Genomic DNA, 20,781 nt, shown 5'->3' with positions numbered 1-20,781 from the left:
AGCTAATGTTGCTCTTTTATTCACAGTTAAATGTCCCAAATCCCCCAGAGGAGTTTTGTAGTCTACTATGACTTTGAAGGTGAACAAACAATTCAGAGTGTGAGTCAAGAGTTCAAACTCAGACAAACAAGCTCCAACAATCTATCACAACAAAGGAACACCATTTCAACTCAATCATTGTAGGTGATTAATAAATTAAGATTCATATAAATTTTGTCTTCTGAAATTGTAAAACAACATTCTAATCTTAATAGTTTTTACATATCAAGGATCTTGCAAGGAAAAGGTTCCCAAACAGAGGTTGCCAACACCATGGTGAAAGTGAGAAATTCACTTACAACAATACAAAGCAAATATTAAAGCTACTGATATTGAAATTACAAAATACAACTTCTTGATCATCCCCTGCTTCATTGCCACCTCATTCTCTAGTTCCTTTTTTGTATGCATCAAGCTTACAATTTCATACCTTCCCTCCTCTTGGTGTGGTTGATCAATCCACCCGAAGTACTCACAGCCGTTCCTTTTTTTATACCTTTCACAGATTGCAAATCTCATGAATGGATTACGCATTGTTCTTAAAATTCTTTTTTTTTATTTCGCAACTACAGTAACATAATTCTGACTCTGGTATCATCATACTCAGGTGCTTGCAGATGAATTTTTGATGAAGAAGTGATTTTGGAGGATCGATTTTGGTTCATAAATGGGGTTCATTTTTTTTACTCCGGTATGTAATTAACGTTTTGGATTGTAGTGCAAAGTCAGCTTTTTTTTTTAATGGACCAAAATCGTTAAAAGTAACGGTGTTATGCGAAAAGTAAAAAAAGTTACTTTTTGGGTCCTTAACCCTACTTTTTCAAAGTTCATGTCCTTAATCTTACTTTTTGGCAAAGTGAAGAAACCCCCAATATCACAAACTGTAATTGGTAGGAGTCAAATATGTGAAATTAAAGTAGAGCTGGCAATCTCGGACATGGCAACTCAACCGACTCCGAAACAACATGAACTTGAAGTTATTGAGATAAACACCAAATAGACACAACACAAACAAAAAATTAACCCGACACTGTCCATTTTGTTCAATTTGTTAGATTATGCAAATATACTACATTTAATTTATTTTTTGATATGCTATATAAAAAACTTCAAATTCGATATGATACCAAGTACAAACACCATCCATTAAACTGAATTGCCAGCTCTATCTTAAAGTTAGAAGGTGGAACTCCTATCAACTACGTCGTTACCTTAGTTAAATATGGACATATATTGGAACCAAGTGTTTATAAACAATAGCCAAAGCTTGCACTTACCTGATTGTGTTCATGTCCATGTCCTCAGAAAGCCTGTTTGGGTCAAATGGTGACCTCTCTTTTTCTGTGGCACAAAATGAAACTTTCATTTATGTTAAAATATATGATTTCATTTACTTTTAGTCGTGATCATCTTACTAATTGAAAAGGCAAGAGTGCATTACCTCTCGAAGCAGCACCACCACGAACGCCACTATTACAGTAACGTGGAGAATCATTTGTAGAGCAAAGATTGCTTTGTGCAGGGTTTTGGCTAGCCTGTCTTCGGATGGGACGAATGGTTGATCTAACAGACAACATTTTCCCCTTCGAAATCACATACACACTGCAGAATTCTGGGCAACCTTTGGTTAAATTTGTGGCAATATCTGAACCTTTAAACCTTCTGCTACAAACAGAAGAAGCGTAGAAATGAGTACCAGAAATAACTTTTACGAAATTTGGTAAACTAATAGGAGCCACTATGTCATAATATGTGAAGAATGCAGTATAGCTGTGTTGATTACTTTCACAATGTGCATAATACCTGTCCTAGTGTATAACATTTTCACTTTTATTTTCTTTCCTTTATTTCTATTGGTTGATGGATCCTAGGTGGATTCCTTGTCCTCTTGTGCAGTTGTTTTTCTTTTGTCCTGTAATGATGTAGGTTTTATGATGTAGTGTATAAATATCCCTCTAGGTTGTAATATGTCGTTTGAGGCAGAATAACTTTTCTTGCACAGAATTACAAAACCACAGAAAACAAAAAACATGAGTCTTGGTTTCTTCATGGTATCAGAGCACAGGTTAAAGCATCGTGATTAAGAAATCCAAGACTTAATCTTTATCCTAAAAAATGACTGAAAATCGAAAGACAAGAAGAGTGATGTCAATGAGACACACTTATTGAACCCTTATAAAAACCCATTGTTTGTGGGCATGAATTAAAGTTCCATAGCAAGTCTGGGAACTATTATCTTCAATGGCAATAACTGTGCTGATTGAGCAGAAATGTGAAGATATCACTTGGAGTAAAGAATAAGCAAGGAATGCTTTATGGAAGTTGTAAGAAGCCTGATGAAAGCTTAGAGGACCTACATAGGTGGATAAGAGCAGATTACATGGTTAGAAGCTGGATTTTGGCATCAATGAAACCCGACATTGCTGAGAGTCTGGTGTTTGTGGAATCTTCCAAGGAGTTATGAGAGGAGATAATAGAAAGGTATGGTCAAACAAACAACCCTCAACTCTTTCATTTGAAAAATGAACTCAATAGCTTGCAACAAAGTGAGTTGTCTGTTAGTGAATATTACTGTAAGCTAAAATCACTCAAGGATTAAATATCCAGCCTTGAAGGAATACCGACATGTACATGTGGTGTATTGGAAAGCTGCAAATGTAACATTGTGAAGAAGTTGATAGATTTAGAGGCAAAAAACATGTTAATGAAGTTTTTGATGGGTTTAAATGAAGATTACAATCAAATAAAAACTAATGTTCTGTCTATGGATCTTCTGTTGCCTGTAAACAAGGCATACAACCTAGTTATTCAGGTAGAGAGACAAATAGATTTCAGGAGAACTTAATATGAAGATGGAAGTGAGTGGAATGGTTGTTCAAAGGATGGAGAAAAGCCTAGGATTGTTGAAAGATTTCAACATGAAGGAGTATAAGGAGAGAAGCTTGGAGAAAGCAATGAAGAAATGTGACCACTGTGGGAAGAGAGGCCATGTGAAGGGTGAATGTTTCAAACTAAAGGGTGCACTAGAGTGGTTTGAAAAAATTCATAAGGAGAGAGCTAATATGAGGCAAGCATCAAATGTTGGAAGAGAACAAGAAAAATGTGAAGAAAACACTCCTCTGGATGGACCTATGGAAAAGGGAGAAATAAGTTCAGGAAGAATGGACAACAATATTATCGCTCTTGTTGTTCAGGAAAAGATGAAGGTTATGGGAGAAAACCAAAGCTTCAGCAACTTTGCAGGTAGATTGCTAGCCTCAAATGTTACTGTCAACTTTGTTATTAATGAAAGAAGATGGATTGTGGATTCTGGTGCTAGTGACCACATGACAGGGAACTTAAACTTCTTAATAACTTAAGAAAGTTAGAAAAGAATGTGAGATTAAGATTGCCAGATGAAACAGGCAAGGTGGTGAAGCAAGTAGGAGATGTGAGATTAAAAGAAGATATCTGGATGAAAGCTGTGCTTTATGTGCCTGGTTTTAGAAATAATTTGTTGTCTGTTAGTAGACTATTACAAGGAAACAAAATGAAATTCATATTTGACAAACATGGATGCACTCTGCAGGACCTTACCACTGAGAAAGAAGTGATCCATGGAAGAAATGAACATGATTTATATATACTAGAAGATAGAGAAGAAGTAGAAAAGAACAGAAGAAATAAGAGATCTTGATAGGATGAAAATGAAAATGAATGTGAGAAACAAAGAGAGAAGAAATGAATGTGAAGTTAGAATTACTTTATGCTAGGCTAGGGCATATATCATTGTCTAAGACGCAACATATTGATTTTTGCAACTGTAAACATTTAAAACATTATTTTTGTGATATTTGTTCTCTTGCCAAACATCATAGGCTACCTTTTATGCCAAGTAAGAGTATTGCTGATAGCATTTTTGATTTGATACATATTGATTTGTAGGGGCCTTACAAGTCAAAGGCTATAACAGGTGGTACTTACCTTCTGACTATTGTTGATGATAATAGCAGAGTAACTTGGACACGTTTATTGTGTAACAAAGAGCACGTCAAGGACTTATACAGAATTTCCTAATTCATGTGGAAAAGCAATTCCACACTACAGTGAAAACTGTAAGAAGTGATAATGGAACAGAGATATTGCAGACTGAATGTGGTAAAATTTTCCTTAACAAGGGAATAATACACCAAACAAGTATAGTTGGGGTGCCACAGCATAATGGCAGAATTTAGATAAAGCATAGGTTTCTCTTGGAAACTGCAAGAGCTATGAAGCTTCATGCAGGATTACCAGATTATTTGTGGGGAGGTTGCATTTTAGCTGCCACTCATCTTATTAAGTTGTTACCTATAGCGGTTTTAAAGTGGAAGACTCCATATGAAAAATTGATGAACAAGTCACCTAAGTATGATCATTTAAGAGTGATTGGGAATCCCTGCTATGCTAGTGGAAGTCAGAAGCTTAAAGATAAGTCTACACCTAGGGGTACGGTATAAGGTGCATATTAACTGGGTATCCATACTGCCAAAAGGGTACAAATTAATGAACCCTGAAACTAACAAAATCTTTATTAGTAGGGATGTAGTTTTTCATGAAGATATTTTTCCCTTCATAGTGAGGGAGGTGAGAGTGAAATTCAGATTGCTTTGAGACAAAAGGAGCATTATATAATGACATAATTACAGCAAGATATGGTGAGTGATTGTTTTCAGTAAGACATTCATGAGGAAGGAGTAGGTGAAAGTGGAGCTTTTGAAATTGCTGAACCAAGTGAAGTATTACAGATGAATGAATTAAGATATAAGAATTAAAGAAATAAGAGGGAGCAATGATCAACAACAAAAAGCCACAGACAACAGAAGGTCAACAAGAACAAGAGTGACACCACAAAGGTTCAAAAACTTTATTGTGAACCTGCCTGGGAAGGTGAATGAAAGCAAGGAGGATGCTTCAGCTACCTTCATGAAGACAGATCTTGACAACACACACATGTATTCAGGAGATTATGTGGCATCTCTAAATAATGTGATGCAAATTAGGGAACCTAACAGTTATAAACAAGCTTCAGAAGATGCAGGATGGAGGGAAGCTATGGAAAAGGAGCTCAAAGCTCTTGAAGAAAATAGAACAAGGGAAATGACTGAGTTACCTGAAGGACACAAAGCAATTGATTCAAAATGGGTGTATAAAGTGAAGTTTCGACCAGATGGTAGTGTAGAAAAACTAAAATCCTGACTTGTGGCAAGAGCAGATAGGCAGATCAAAGGTAAGGATTACAAACAGACATTCTCACTTGTGGCTAAGTTCACCACAGTGAGAAGTTTAATTGCCTTCATTACTGTGAAACAGTGGCAACTTCATCATCTAGAGATTAATAATGCTTTCTTGCATGGTTTTCTAGTTGAGGAAGTCTATATGAAGATTCTACAAGGATATAATGGAGAAGAAGGACAAGTATGTAGGCTAAAGAAGAGTCTCTATGGCTTGAAACAAGCTTCTAGACAATGGAATATGGAGTTGACTAAGTGTCTTGTGAGTATGGGGTTTTATCAATGTAAGAGAGGCTACTCTTTGTTTTCCAAAATCACAAATGGAAAAGAAGTAAAAGTCTAAGTGTATGTAGATGACCTTCTCATCACTGGTAATGATGAAAAGGGCATTTATGATCTGAAAATTAACCTTGATAAACAGTTTATAGTGAAAGATTTGGGTGAAATAAGATACTTTCTTGGCATAGAAGTATCAAGAAATGTTGCAGGAACCTTACTAAATCAAAGAAAGTTCATCAAAGACATTATTCAAGACATTAGGATGGAACAATGTGTGTTAGCTAAGCTTCCTTTCCCTAAAGGAATCAAGCTTTCTAATGATCAAGGAGACATTTTGGAAGATCCAGAAGTTTATAGAAGACTCATTGGGAGGTTGGTCTACTTGAATTTAACAAGACCAGACATTTCATACTCAGTTCAACAACTGAGTCAGTTCGTGTCATGTCCTAGTAGAAAGCCTCACTTGCAAGCAGTTTCACATGTTATCAGCTACCTTGCAGGCACTGTTGATCTTGGGCTCCAATACCCTGCTAATTCAGATTTTAAACTCACAGTTTATAATGACTATGATTGCGGAAGTTGTGCTTTCACTAGAAGGTCCTTAACTGGCTATTGTGTCATTCTAGGTGGATCTCTCATTTCTTGGAAGACAACATGTGAAGTTGACTATGATTTTAAACTCACAGAAAATAGTGTCAAAAATCATCATGTGAAGTTGAGTATAGATGTATGTCACACTCCACTAGTGAGCTAGTTTGGATTCATGGGATTTTTGATGAGTTACAAGTTCAAATTCTTATCCTTATTGATCTTTTTTGTGACAACAAGGTAGCACATTGTCTAGCTCAAAACCCAGTGTTCCATGAGAGAACCAAACACTTGGGTATTGACTGTCACTATGTGAGAGACAATGTTGAAGAAGGTTTCATCAAGACCATTCATATCTCTTGTTTTCTTCAACTGGCTGATTTGATGACCAAATCACTCAGTGAACATCAATACAATCATTTGTCATCCAAGTTGGGTTTCCTACATGTAGCTCCAACTTGAGGGGGGGGGGGTGGTGTGAAGAATGCATTATAGATGTGTGATTACTTTCACAGTGTGTATAATACCTGTCCTAGTGTATATCTTTTTCACTATTATTTTCCTTCCTTTATTTCTACTGGTTGATAGATCCTAGGTGGATTCCTTGTCCTCTTGTGCAGCTTTTTTTCTTTTGTCCTATAATGTTGTAGGTTTTGTGATGTAGTGTATAAATATCCCTATAGGTTGTGATGTGTCGTTTGAGGCAGAATAACTTTTCTTGCACAGAAAACACAAAACTTGAGTCTTGGTTTCTTCATAATAACATACAGCTATAGATGGCTTTCATAAACATAATTTCAAAAGCATAAAAATATCGTCTATTTAATAATCATGGGGTTCTGGATAATGTTACTAAAACAAACTATAGAGTTAAGATACTTTGGCCCTTTGAGATAGTGTCCCGTGTTGTAGCCTATTGGTCACTTTGTACACCCTGTTGTTGTTATACGACTTTGATTATATTACCTTGGTGAATAAACTGTAGCTCAACTTGAGTGCATCACTATTGACTTTTTGTTTGTCGTTGTTTACCAAACTGTTACAGTGATTAGCTGAACTCTATCCAAAGATTTATGATTGATTCCCAAAATGAGTAAATGAATTAATACAATTACCTGAGTAATTTGTTCCTTGTTGAAGCACTTACTACCATAATGTCAATAACATTAATGTGGCAATAATCCGTCAAAGCTTTCGAAATGTTGTTGTCTTCGATTATAACCTCATTACATTTTATCTAAGAAAGATGAAGTATGTATTATAGATATGATTAGAAGTGAGTGGACTAGTAGTAGTAAAAATATGAACCCAAAAAAATAAGAACTTTTTCATATAAAAAAAAAAAGGAAAACTAACATCTTTACGATTGCAGAAGCAACGAAAAGGGAGGAAAATCTCATGAGCTTGAGTTTCAGCGTAAGTCCTAACAGATTTGGCAACATCTTCATTCACATCAGAGAGGGGAATTGAGGTTGAAGCTGTATGCATCCATATTTTTGCATAAAATCTTGGTGAAAATTTATATAACATCATTTAAAAGGTAAATTTATTGTCACGTCAGTGCCTCTGTGGCTTCTAATACAAAAAAAATGTATCCAATTTGTTTTATAAAGACCTTCCAACATTTCGTTTAACTTGTTATACGAGGTTGTTTGCACTTTTGCTTCACTTTATCCAATAAATATGCTTTCTCTTTCTATGCTACTTTTCGCTATCTGTTAGACACATATAATTCTACACTCAATCACCACTTTCTTTCGTATCCTTTTTCTAGTTGCCCTTGGTTTTTGTTCCTACAATAAGCAGAGATTGTGCAACAAAGTATAACTTACAACTACCTTTTATCTTATAAGTTATAGATATACTCATTACTCATTAATTTATTTTGTTAGAAGTGGAAAAGTTCATTTACAAACATCAAGCATAGTGTATTGTCTGAAGAGCTCCTATTAATCATATCAGAAGCTACCAAGCTCATAATTGTTATATATATATATATATGTTCACAACAAAAAAGATAGTATATTGATTCAATTTTACTAATTATGTTTAATTGTTACGTAGGTCATTTATTTAATTACACACCCTTCATTATTATAACTATTTCTTATTAAAGAACAACCATTTATTATTAGATATGTTAAAATTAAAACATGTTTCATGTTTAAGATAATCCAAGCCTAACCCTACTGTTTATTGTTTATTCATTTTCTTTTAGTCATCTCTTAAATTTTGGTTCTAAGATATTCCTTAATTATATGATAAAACATATTTATGATGCACATAAAAATGACAACAAAATCTAATAAAAGAGATATATATATATGAGAGTTTACATAAGGAAGAATTAGTAGATTGCTTTTGCCTAACATGAAGCAAAGTAACAGTTTGGCCCTTGTTAAGAACATTATCAATAGCCCATTTAAGAGCATATTGACTTCCTTTATCCTTATCAATTGCCACTGCAACTGCACCTTCTTTCTTTATCTCCACATTTATTTGAGGTTGTTGTTGTTGATTCCACATTTTTTCTCTTAATAACAACCTCAATCCCTCTCTCAAAAAAAAAATTCTCCTTCTTTTTATGTGTTTAACCTCCTCCGCGTCTCGATTTTAAGAAAAGAGAACGCAGGAGGAGATTAATTATATGAAGAACAAGAAGAAGAAGAAATTTGGGTGATGAATCAATGAAATAATTGATTCAGTTTTCCAAATTCCTGAGTTTTTTTTTGTTTGTTTTCTCTCTCTCTTTTTTGTTTTTTCTTTGATCAACAATGCTAATGTTTCTCTCTCTACCCCTATATGTTACAACCTTGCAATTATCTAAATTCAGCAGGTGTTCTAAGTATACAATCTAGCATTGATATCAAACCTTTCCCTTATTTAACGGATAACCCTCTTTTCTTAATTGGATAACAATGCAACTTAAAAAACTAATTAATATAATTCGAGGCATTCAGTTAACGAATTAAGTTAAGGCTGAACCTTCAAAATCAAGCCTGACTCAATTACTCTAATAAATCTAACATCACAATAAATTAAATTAGCCAACACCTGTTGAAATTCAAATCTACATTAAGTCTATTAATGATTACTCATCTGTATTTTTTCTTTTCTGTATAAATGAGCTATTAAACACAATGATATAAACGAGATTCTATTCTAGATATCAGTACTCACTTTTCTTATTCGTCTTCGCGTTGTATTTCACATTTGACTCTCTAATTCTAATTTTGATTTGTAAGGTGTTTCTTTTATTTGTGGATTGTTAAGTAGTTAAGTAAGACAATCATCTGATGTGGTAAGGGTACTTTACTTTATTAGGCAAGTTTATAAATACACTAAACTAGCTTTAATTTCATCTCGTGGAATTCATAAGATTTTTCAAAAATAACGTGAGACTTATTATTTAGTTATTTTCATATGGTGTCATGACTTGTTGAGAGAAATTGTGGGGTTAGTAATAGTTGGTGACAATTTTTTTCTTTACAGAAATAGGATCTCATTGATAATAGTTGGTGGCAAGTTGGACATGTAATTATAGAGTATCAATTAAACATCACCATAATTATATATGGTTGTTATTATTCATAGTTACATACTTAGATATATGACATTATTGATTCGGTCCGAAACAAATCATATACCTCTCTCATTCATGGAATTCGAGTATATATGTACATATGTATAAGGAGACGGTTTATTTATGTATTCATTATGTATACAAATAAAAAAAAGGAAAAATTGTTAGAAACTACCTATTAAAAACACTTTTTTTTAAAAAAACTACCTTATATCATGTTTATTTTACAAAACTACCTTATAAGTGGAAAAACTTTAAAAAGCACTACCAAATTCAGAATTTACTAACTATGGTTAACTACTCCCTCCAATTACCCTCTAATTTAAGATTATGTAAATACCCCCTAAATTCAGTATTTACAATTATGATATCATCACTTTCTTGATCATTGATACTCTATCTCTCAAATAAACATGTGCAAGCACAAGCAAACCTTTGCTTCCTCAAAAGTCATTCCCAAAAACAAACCAGTAGTAAAAGTGTCTAATAGGTAAGCTTTGCACCATCATCAAACCATATTCTTCATCATCATCACGACATCAATTCATGACCCAAATAAAACCCAATTTCTATCTGCTTTTGCTACTCATAATAATAATGAAGAATTAATTGTGAAGTAAAAGGTTGGGAAGAAATTACACAAACGATTTAAGGGGTATTCAATAGTTAAACGCTGTTGTAGGAAATTAACAAAGAGTGTTGGGTAATTTAAGGGTATTTATTAATCTTATATTAGAGTGATAATTGGATGAAATAGTTAACCATGGTTAGTAAATTCTAAATTTGGTACGCTTTTTAAAGTTTTTTCACTTATAAGGTAGTTTTGTAAAATAAACATGATATAAGGTAGTTTTTTTAAAAAAAGTGTCTTTAATAGGTAGTTTCTAACAATTTTCCCTAAAAAAAAGCATGTTATAAGTTAATTGTTATATTCATTATGTGAAAAATTAGCTACTCTCCCAATTAATAACAATATAAGTCCCAATATGTATTATATATTGTCCATTTAAAATCATATTACTTTATAAGTTTCATTAATATAATCTAAGTATTATAACATCATTGTGAATGATAAGTTTTTTGAGGGATTATCATGTTAATGATTCTGTTAGACTATGTAAATTAAATATGTTAATGTTTAATTTAATTAGTTGAGTTGTTAGTTAGTTTCCTAAATTAATGGCTTGTAATCTTAGCTTGTAACCTAGTATATATACTTACTTTGTAATTAATGATATTCAAGGAATATAATTCTTTCATGGTAGCAGATTAGGGTTTCGATTTTCCACTGTGCAAACCCTCTTCCCAGCCCACGACTGTCCGCCACCTACTCTGCCACCATGGCTGGTGGTTCAAAGGTGACTTTGCCATCCTCTTCTCCCTCTTTTTCCTCTTCTCTTTCCTCTCTATCTAATGCAAATATCAAACAGAATCTCCCTATCACTCTCGATATGGAGAACGTTCAATATTCCACGTGGGCAGAATTATTCAAAATACATGCACGTTCAAATCGTGTTATACATCACATTCTTCCGTCATCGAAAACAAAGGCTCTGCCTACTAATGAAGAAAAGGAAGAATGGACTACTGTTGATGCTACGATGTTCAAATGGATCTACAGCACAATTTCGGAGGATCTCCTTAACACCATTCTGGAGCCTGATTCTACAGCGCAAGGGGGTTGGGAGCGACTACGACACATTTTTCAAGACAATAAAACGTCCCGGGCAGCCATTCTCGAACAGGAATTTTCCAACACCTCTATGTAGGATTTTCCTAATGCCTCCGCGTATTGCGAACGCTTGAATATGCTTTCTGATCAACTCAAGAATGTCGGCGCGCCGGTTTCCAATAATCGGCTTGTTTTACAAATGGTAGCCGGACTCACAGACGCCTATAATGGCGTTGCCACTTTGCTTAGACAAAGTGACCCTCTCCCTCCCTTCTATCAAGCTCGTTCAATGCTTGTATTAGAAGAGGCGGGCTTGAACAAAAAGGTTGTAAATTCATCCTCCTCATCAGCCTTGGTGGCTGGAATTTCTGAAAATTTGCAACCCGACACGTCCTCGTCACATCGGGGATCGTACCATTCAAAGACAATTAATAAAAATAAACAGTCGGGTGGGCGCAATTCCAGTCAGCGTGGCGGTGGTAACAACCGCCAGTCCTCCGGCGGTGGCGGTGGTCGGTCTGGCGGTCAGCAGTCTTCACCCGCAGCGCCTACTGCATAGCCGTTGGCTCTTGTAAATTCTTTTAAGCCTTGGGGGTGCGTGGCCATATGGCTGGGCCATGCCACCCTGCCCATATCCTACTTCAGGCTGGGCCAGGCCCACATTCACGCCCAGGCAGCAGCAGTTTCCAGGGGCTGGGGTTTTGGGCTCTCGACCCCAAGCCTATGCAGCGGACGTAGCTCCCCCCTCTCAAACCGATATTGAGGCCACCATGCATACAGTTGGGCTTACTCCATCGGATCCAAATTGGTATATGGACACGGGCGCTACCTCTCACATGACCTCCTCTCAAGGTAATCTCTCGGCTTATTTTAATATGAGCAAAAATGATGGTATAATTGTCGAAAATGGTCATTCTATTTCTATTTGTGGTCATGGTGACTCACACTTTCCTTCCCCTAATCCCCCATTAGCTCTTAAAAATGTCCTTCATGCTCCTAAACTTATTAAAAATTTGATCTCTGTTCGAAAATTTACTTCTGATAATTCTGTGACTATCGAATTTGATCCTCTTGGGTTTTCTGTGAAGGATTTTCGGATGGGGAGACCAATCATGAGATGTGAGAGTCAGGGGCCCCTCTATCCCATCACTTCTGCTTTCAAACCTTCCGCTCCTTCTGCTTCTTCATTTGCTGCTATTGCACCTTCCTTATGGCATGATCGGTTGGGTCATCCTGGTGCTCCTATTCTCGAGAGTCTTAGGCGAAATAAGCTTATTGAATGTAATAAACTTAGTAATTCGAATGTTTGTTACTCTTGTCCTCTTGGGAAACATATTAAGTTGCCATTTGTTGCCTCTAATTCTACTACTTTGATGCCTTTTGATATTATTTATTGTGATCTTTGGACATCTCCTGTTTTAAGTTCAGTTGGACATCGTTATTATTTGGTTGTTGTACGTGGATGATTATTCCAATTATGTGTGGACTTTTCCGCTTTCGAAAAAATCCCAAGTATATTCCACTTTTATCCAATTCGGTACCTATGTTCGAACTCAATTTGAACGGGAAATTAAAAATATTCAATGTGATAATGGACGAGAATTTGACAATAAACCTTTTTGGAAATTTTGCCAAACACATGGACTCTCATTTCTTCTTTCTTACCCCTATACATCATCTCAAAATGGAAAAGCTGAACGAAAAATACGAAGTATTAACAATATGGTTCGTACTCTACTTGTGCATGCCTCCATTCCCTCTTCGTTTTGGCTTCATGCTCTCCAAATGGCTACTTATCTCCTCAATATCCTTCCTCATAAGACAATCACCTATCACTCTCCACTTCAAATTCTCTTCCACAAAGAACCCTCCTATTCTCATCTAAGGGTGTTTGGGTGTTTATGTTTCCCACTCTATCCATCAACCACTATTCATAAACTTCAAGCTCGCTCCACTCCTTGTGTGTTTTTGGGATTTCCTTCTAATCATCGGGGGTATAAATGCTTTGATTTGCTGTCTAAGAAAAATATTATTTGTCGCCATGTTACTTTCGACGAGCTGAAATTCCCTTTTGCATCGTGACATATCCCACATGCCTCATCTTATGATTTTCTTAACCCAACATCGCCTTTAGACCTCCCCTCTCTTCCACCCACACACACTGAGCAACCCTATCCCATTCTCCCTCCAGGTGGGCCTTCCCAGCTATCTAACCCACCTAACGTGGCTCATTCACCTGGGTCATGTACTCCTTGTACTGTCCAAGTGCCCGCTGGGCCTTCCTTGCCCAGCTTCTCACCCGCCCAGTGCTCCTCTTCCCCGCCTGGGTCGTACCCTCTCCCTTCTCCTTATCCAAAACCCAATACCACTCCCTCACCTGTTGCCCCACATTCTTATCCTCCCACAGCCCAGACACGTCCTACTAGACGTACACGGACGCGTCCTCTTCCTCCTTCTGGCCCAAGAGGCGTGACACGGAGCCAACATGGCATATACAAAAATAAGAAAATTGTTTCTCTTCATTTTAGTGTTGCCCGTTCTCCTATTCCTAAAAATCCTATGTCTGGTCTTTGTAATCTAAATTGGAAAATGGGTGTGGATGATGAATTTAATGCTCTTATTAAAAATAAGACGTGGGAGTTGGTGCCCCATCCATCTGATACTAATATTATTCGATCTATGTGGATTTTTGCTCATAAAGTGAATGTTAATGGTTCTTTTGAGCGGTATAAGGCTCGTCTTGTAGGTGATGGAAAGACACAGCCAGGTGGGGATTGATTGTGGTGAGACTTTTAGCCCTGTGGTCAAGCCAGTGACTCTTCGTACTGTTCTTAGTCTGGCGTTGTCCAAAGGGTGGGATCTTCATCAACTGGATGTGAAAAATGCTTTTTTACATGGTGAGCTGAATGAGACAGTATATATGCATCAGCCTTTGGGCTACAGGGATCCTCAGTTTCTGAATCATGTATGTCTGCTGAAAAAGTCATTGTATGGGCTCAAACAAGCCCCCAGGGCGTGGTATTGCAGGTTTGCAGACTATGTTTCTCGGATTGGCTTCAGTAATAGCAAGTCAGATAATTCATTGTTTATTTATTGACGAGGTACTGACACTGCTTACCTCCTCCTCTATGTTGATGATATTATCCTGACTGCCTCGTCTACTGCCATTCGGCAATCTATAATGTCTCTTCTTAGCTCCGAGTGTGTTATGAAGGATCTAGGTCCTTTGCATTATTTCTTGGGTATTGCTGTTGCCCGTCATGCAGGTGGTCTTTTCTTATCCCAGCGCAAGTACGCTGAGGAGATTATTGAGCGTGCCGGGATGTTGGCATGCAAGCCGTCTCCTACTCCAGTTGACACTAAACCAAAGCTCAGTGCTCATTCTGAGGTTTCATGTTCAGATCCTACGTTATATCGGAGTCTTGAAGGTGCTCTGTAATATTTGACTTTTACTCGTCCAGATATTTCTTATGCGGTGTGACAGATTTGCTTATTCATGCACAATCCGATGGATGAGCATATGCAGGTCCTTAACGTATCATTCAATATATTAAAGAGGCTATCGATCATGGTCTTCATCTCTATCCATCATCCATCTCCACTCTTCTCTCATATACTGATGCTGATTGGGCAGGTTGTCCAGATACCAGACGCTCCACGTATTGTGTTTTCTTGGGTGATAATCTCCTGTCTTGGTCCTCCAAAAGACAGGCTACTCTATCTCGTTCGAGCGCCGAGTCAGAGTACAGAGGGGTGGCAAATGTAGTTTCGGAGTCATGCTGGCTACGAAATCTACTTGTTGAGCTTCATTGTCCTATTCAGAAAGCCACACTAGTCTATTGTGATAACGTAAGTGCTATATATTTGTCGGGGAATCCCGTGCAACATCGGCGTACCAAGCACATTGAGATCGATATCCATTTTGTTCGCGGAAAGGTAGCACGGGGTGAAGTACGTGTCTTACATGTTCCTTCTCGGCACAAGATTGCAGCTATATTCACAAAGGGACTTCCATTGATACTTTTTGAAGATGTTAGAGACAGTCTCAGCGTTCATCCTCCTCCCGTTTCGGGGGTGTGTTAGACTATGTAAATTAAATATGTTAATGTTTAATTTAATTAGTTAAGTTGTTAGTTAGTTTCCTAAATTAATGGCTTATAATCTTAGCTTGTAACCTAGTATATATACTTACTTTGTAATTAATGATATTCAAGGAATATAATTCTTTCAGATCCATCAAAGCACTCCATCGAAAATAGACATTATTATGTTTGAGCTATATCAATTGACATTATGAGTAAAACATAATGCATTTTAAACAATTTTTCTCAAATACAAACTTCAGTATAAAGCAAAATATATGGTTTATTATTTAAGAATACAGGAAGTATTTCTTCTTGTTAGTGATGGATGAGAGTAATTCATAAAAAGTTTAAGATATCTAGTATTTATTTATTTTAAGATGACATAAAATGAAAATGAATTGTAGTTTTTTTTTTTTTGAGGGGGAAAGTGTATTATAGTTATATTGAGACAAAGGGGGTAAGGATAATGTGTGCATGTTGAATGGGGATGGAAATTCGATAAATCTCATATATATATATATATACATGAAAATATAAAATAAGAATATATATCCACAAAATGATTTAGTGTCTGAAAATAATGAGAAGTTGCACATAAATAGAAAAAATTGTAAAATTGAAAGGCTAGGCGGAAAAATCTCAAGTAACACAACTACATACACAATATTGATGGAAAAAAAGAAAGCTCTACCATTACCATGTTTCCTTGTGTTGCTCATTTTGAAGTTGATTATAATCTGTCCTATTCTTAGCCTGATCTTGTTTGTTTGTTGGTTTTGGGTTTCTCATATCATATGCCATCAAAAATATTGTATTTGCCCTTGACCTATCTCTTTTGCAAGAGAGGTCTAGGTCTAGGTCATCAAATTTTAGCCTTGTAAAGGGCAGGGCGGTGATCATCTGCCCTTTACATCCATACCAATTACCCATACATGGCTCCTGTGCAACACCAACCGCGCCAACATTCTCTTGTTTTCTTGTTCATCATCTTCCTCCACATTGCCATTTCTTATAGCGCGTCTTCCTCATCAGAAGCTGCAAACGCCCTTTTAAAGTTTAAGGAAAGCCTAAAGGATGATTCCGGAGCTCTTTCAACTTGGACTCCTTCTACACCTCCATGTTTCGGCAACAAGAATAATTGGGTTGGTATTATCTGCTCGAGAGCTGGTAATATTTGGGGATTAAGGCTTGAAAATATGAAATTATCAGGATCTATTGATGTTGATTCTCTTGCAAGTGTATCAAAATTAAGGTCCATAAGTTTTATGCACAACAGTTTTAGTGGCCCTTTGCCTGATGTTAGGAAGTTAAGAGCTTTAAAAGGACTTTTTTTGTCATATAACAATTTTGATGGCTCTATTCCTCCTGATGCATTTGAGGGTTTGAGACGTTTAAGGAAACTTCATTTATCATTTAACAAATTTAGTGGTGAAATTCCTATTTCTTTGGCTTCTTTGGAAAAACTTGTGGAGTTAGATCTTGGTAATAACCAATTTCAAGGCGCTGTTCCTGATTTTAAAGCTGCCCAATCTCTTAAACTTTTCAACCTTGCCAATAATCAATTGCAAGGCCCTCTTCCTCCTGCTCTTTCTAAATTTGATTCTTCTATTTTTTCAGGTAATTTTTTTTTATTTTTTTGTTGCTTCATTTAAATAATATATGGTTGCATTTATCAGATTTTTTTGATGTTAATTATTTGATCATGTACAATTATAAAAGAGTATATATATGCAAATGATAATAAGTACACATTCATATATGTTAATCATGTATTATATTATTAGTAGTCTTATGTAGAGATAATTACCCAAAAATGAACTTTAAGCTTAATCAAAAAAGGAAGCTAGTATCATAGTCATGTATTTATTTATTAATTAATTTGGTCTTTTTCTCATTTATATAATGTGTAATGAAGAGGGATAATGGTACATTATTTTCTATGTTGTTTTTACAAAAAAAAAAAAAAAAAAAAAAAAAATTGATTTATTGATTTTACTATGTATGCTCATTGATAGTTATTGTGCTAGTAAGAATTTGAATAAATTTCCATTATATGATAATACTAATTCATAAACATAATTTTTGGATTTTTGAATAGGCAACAAAGAGCTATGTGGACCACCTCTAAATGCCTGCCCACCATCCACCGACCAAAAGGTAGAGACATCACCGCCATCACAGCCACGGCCACCGCCGAAATCAGATAAACCACTTCCAATATTAGCCATAGCTGCTGGAGTGGCCATGGCAGTAATCTTGGCAATCTTACTGGTTATAATGGTAATTCGAAACAGTCGACACGAGAAAAGAGACGAAAGTACTAATAACAGGCCTTCTTCTACGTCCAATATGCCAAAGAAACCTATGGTAGAACACGGCGACGAAGGCTCTCCTAGAAGCACAGCAAGTGTGGCTGCTGGTGGTGGTGGTGGTGCTGGTGGCAGGAATAATAAAGGCGAAAGCGGGGGGAAGTTGACGTTTGTAAGGGAGGATAGAGAGAAATTTGACTTGCCAGATTTGCTTAAAGCTTCAGCTGAGATACTGGGAAGTGGATGTTTTGGTTCATCCTATAAGGCTACTTTGAACAATGGAAGTGCAGTAGTTGTAAAAAAGTTTAAACAAATGAATAATGTGGGAAGAGAGGAGTTTCAAGAACATATGAGAAGGTTGGGGAGGTTATCACACCCTAACTTACTTCCTCTAGTGGCTTATTACTATAGAAAGGAAGAAAAACTCTTTATAAGTGACCCTGTAGAAAAGGGTAGCCTTGCTGTCCTCCTCCACGGTACGTATCACTTTTTTTCTTTTTCTGTTAAAAGGTTGGTAAAGAGAAGTGTTCTCAGGACCGTCTCGAAAACTTTGAGGCTCCGGTTCTAAAATGAAAATTGGGTCTCAATATTAATAAATTAAAGACGAAATAGTTCGAAAGTTAAAAGGTGAAAGTTCAAATATTAATGATAAATCGTTAAGTTTTTCTTATTAAAAGTGAAAAATAATGGTGATTTGCTTTAATATGAACTAAAATTATTATAATAATTATATTTAAAGGCCCTTATAATTTTGAGGCCCTGTGCTGTAAGGCTCTTTGCACACCCTCATCTACCACTCTGAGTGTCGTACTAGATCAGAATTTTGCACAGTACCGGTGATTGAATATATATGTAATATAATGTGATTGTGATGTTATTTCCAGGCCAAACGCGAGGAGCACCAACCTTAGATTGGCCAACTCGTTTGAAGGTAATCAAAGGAGTAGCTAAAGGTCTATCATACCTATACAAAGAGCTTGCTTGCTTAGTTGCACCTCATGGACATCTTAAGTCATCAAATGTTCTACTTGACGCCTCATTTGAGCCTATACTAAGTGATTATGCTCTAATTCCTATCATCAACCAAGAAAGTGTGCAAGAAATGATGGTGGCTTACAAGTCACCTGAGTACTTCAATAATGGTCGAGTCACCAAGAAAACCGATGTATGGTCACTTGGGATCTTAATCATAGAAGTCTTGACAGGAAAATTTCCAGCATCTTACTTGCAACAAGGGACTGAAGTTGATATGACAATTTGGGTAAGATCTGTGATTAATGAAGGATTTGACAAGAGCATGGGGCAAACAAGAAATTGTGAGGGTGAAATGCAAAAATTACTCGACATTGGGATGGCTTGTTGTGAGAGTAATGTTGATAAGAGGTTAGACATTAAGGAAGCTTGCGACAGGATTGAGGAGGTCCGAGAGCCTGAAGACGACTTCTATTCGATGTGCGCAAGCACAGAGGCTGATGCGCGCTCGTCTAGAGGAACATCGGATGATTTTACAGTGACTATCAATTAGATCTTCCTACAATATATACAACCATGCATACGCATAGTCGTATGTATATCCAAAAAGCTAGCTGTTGTGTACCACAATCTGTGTCACTTATTCTTGTCGGTTCGTTTTAGCTTTAGGGTTGACCATGTTCTGCTCTTTTTCAAAAAAACATGTTGATATATATACATATATACACCAATAAAAGTGAGTGACATATATAGTGGTACACAAAATATTGGGAGTTTATGAGTTACAACATTCATGTGGCTAGCTAGTTTGTAAGCAAGGAAAATCATGACAGCTCTTAAATGCCTTTGCCTTCTCTTAAAAATTGTTCGGATTTATTGACAGACAACATTAAGATCAGATTGAGATTTAGTCCTTGGAAGCTATGTGATTAAAAGGTAGATACATGTTTCAATGTTAGTTCTCATCTTGGTTTCGTTAAAAGTTTCACTTCCTTTTCGAGTTAAATATTTTTATCATCAGTTGATATTGTTGAATATTGTAAATTTTGAAAAATGAAATTTTTGACATGAAGAACATGTTTTAGCAGATTTAGCTAGATGTAGATTCCTTTAGACACACCTAATTGTACAATAAAACTTGTATTGATGTACATATAAAAGTTTAAGAATATGTTTCATGGTACACATGCACTAGATACAAATTCCTATCTGCATCCAAATTACAATATGAAGCTTTTAATTACTCGGTTCAAAATTTGTTGGTTCTTCATAGATATTTCACCCTGAATTCAATATTTATTTCCATCATTGGTCGAAAGATGGAGGTCGTTTTTTTTTGGGGAAGAAGGAGCATAATTAATTACTTATTGATGGATATATGGGGGTGTTTACACATGTGGGTTGGCAGGCAAACCAACCCTCATCTAAAGTAACTTGGAAGCTTTTCCTTCTTATATTTGCTCTTCTTCGCTCCTCCCTACAGACATAGCAAAATCTCTAGACAATTTGTATCGTAATTTTTTCTATCGATAACATAAGGGAAAAATAGTTTGTCGCTCTAAGCGTAATGGAGGTTTGGGCCTGTGACAAACTTTACCACTCAACAAATCATTCATAGTCAAACTCGGTTGGAAGATCCTCAATGGCCAAAATAGTTTGTGTGTCCATATCATATGTTAAACATACCTATCACAGAAAAATTCTTCGAATGCCTCCCCAAACCCCCATGATTTCCCAATATGGAGGATAATCCTAGCACAAAGAGAAATTATTCGCAAAAATATAAGATGCATGGAAAATAGAGAATGGCAGGACATCTATTTTTGGATGGATAATTGGATCTTTCACACTAACATAATAGATGTAATACATATCCCTCCGATTCAAGTGGACAATAATCTCCACCTCGCTGAATTTATCCTCCCAGGCAAGATCTGGGATATTGAGAAATTTCATAGTCTTCTTCCCCACCATATCGTCACAACTATAAAAGGTATCTGCT

The 20,781-nt window shown here is 36.1% G+C and overlaps 3 protein-coding genes across 3 annotated transcripts; 2 read left to right on the top strand and 1 right to left on the bottom strand.

The window, feature by feature from the left end:
* Positions 1 to 6,410: 6,410 nt before the first annotated feature.
* LOC104886791 (uncharacterized) lies at positions 6,411 to 8,684 on the bottom strand. Its single transcript, XM_048638682.1, has 4 exons — positions 8,495 to 8,684; positions 7,515 to 7,636; positions 7,274 to 7,395; positions 6,411 to 6,534 (listed from the first exon to the last, which is right to left on the bottom strand). Exons 1-4 carry the CDS (start codon positions 8,682 to 8,684, stop codon positions 6,411 to 6,413), a joined length of 558 nt encoding a protein of 185 aa, XP_048494639.1.
* Positions 8,685 to 11,081: 2,397 nt separating this feature from the next.
* Positions 11,082 to 11,510, top strand: LOC104886872 (uncharacterized). The gene has a single exon (XM_019248137.1). It carries the CDS (start codon positions 11,082 to 11,084, stop codon positions 11,508 to 11,510), a length of 429 nt encoding a protein of 142 aa, XP_019103682.1.
* A 4,314-nt stretch (positions 11,511 to 15,824) lies between these two features.
* LOC104886792 (pollen receptor-like kinase 1) lies at positions 15,825 to 19,699 on the top strand. Its single transcript, XM_057392603.1, has 3 exons — positions 15,825 to 17,115; positions 17,597 to 18,283; positions 18,692 to 19,699. The coding sequence occupies exons 1-3, from the start codon at positions 16,431 to 16,433 to the stop codon at positions 19,330 to 19,332; spliced, it is 2,013 nt and encodes a 670-aa protein (XP_057248586.1). The 5' UTR covers positions 15,825 to 16,430; the 3' UTR covers positions 19,333 to 19,699.
* The last annotated feature ends 1,082 nt before the right edge of the window (positions 19,700 to 20,781 follow it).

Source organism: Beta vulgaris, chromosome 2 (assembly GCF_026745355.1).
Source record: "Beta vulgaris subsp. vulgaris cultivar EL10 chromosome 2, EL10.2, whole genome shotgun sequence".
NCBI lineage: Eukaryota > Viridiplantae > Streptophyta > Magnoliopsida > Caryophyllales > Amaranthaceae > Beta > Beta vulgaris.
The sequence above is the reverse complement of the archived record's forward strand: the minus strand, read 5'-3'. Positions and strand labels throughout refer to the sequence as shown.

Excerpts from the sequence above, each read along its gene's own strand:
- LOC104886791 (XM_048638682.1), bottom strand. The coding sequence starts at position 8,684 with ATGTGGAATCAACAACAACAACCTCAAATAAATGTGGAGATAAAGAAA. Across the intron at positions 7,637-8,494 it reads ATCTACTAATTCTTCCTTAT|CTTCAACCTCAATTCCCCTC; the intron begins GTAAACTCTCAT and ends GGATGCATACAG. Across the intron at positions 6,535-7,273 it reads ACAAGGAACAAATTACTCAG|CCAGTTGAAGAAAACAAGAG; the intron begins GTAATTGTATTA and ends TCATCAAATCAG.
- LOC104886872 (XM_019248137.1), top strand. The coding sequence starts at position 11,082 with ATGGCTGGTGGTTCAAAGGTGACTTTGCCATCCTCTTCTCCCTCTTTT.
- LOC104886792 (XM_057392603.1), top strand. The coding sequence starts at position 16,431 with ATGGCTCCTGTGCAACACCAACCGCGCCAACATTCTCTTGTTTTCTTG. Across the intron at positions 17,116-17,596 it reads TGATTCTTCTATTTTTTCAG|GCAACAAAGAGCTATGTGGA; the intron begins GTAATTTTTTTT and ends ATTTTTGAATAG. Across the intron at positions 18,284-18,691 it reads CCTTGCTGTCCTCCTCCACG|GCCAAACGCGAGGAGCACCA; the intron begins GTACGTATCACT and ends TGTTATTTCCAG.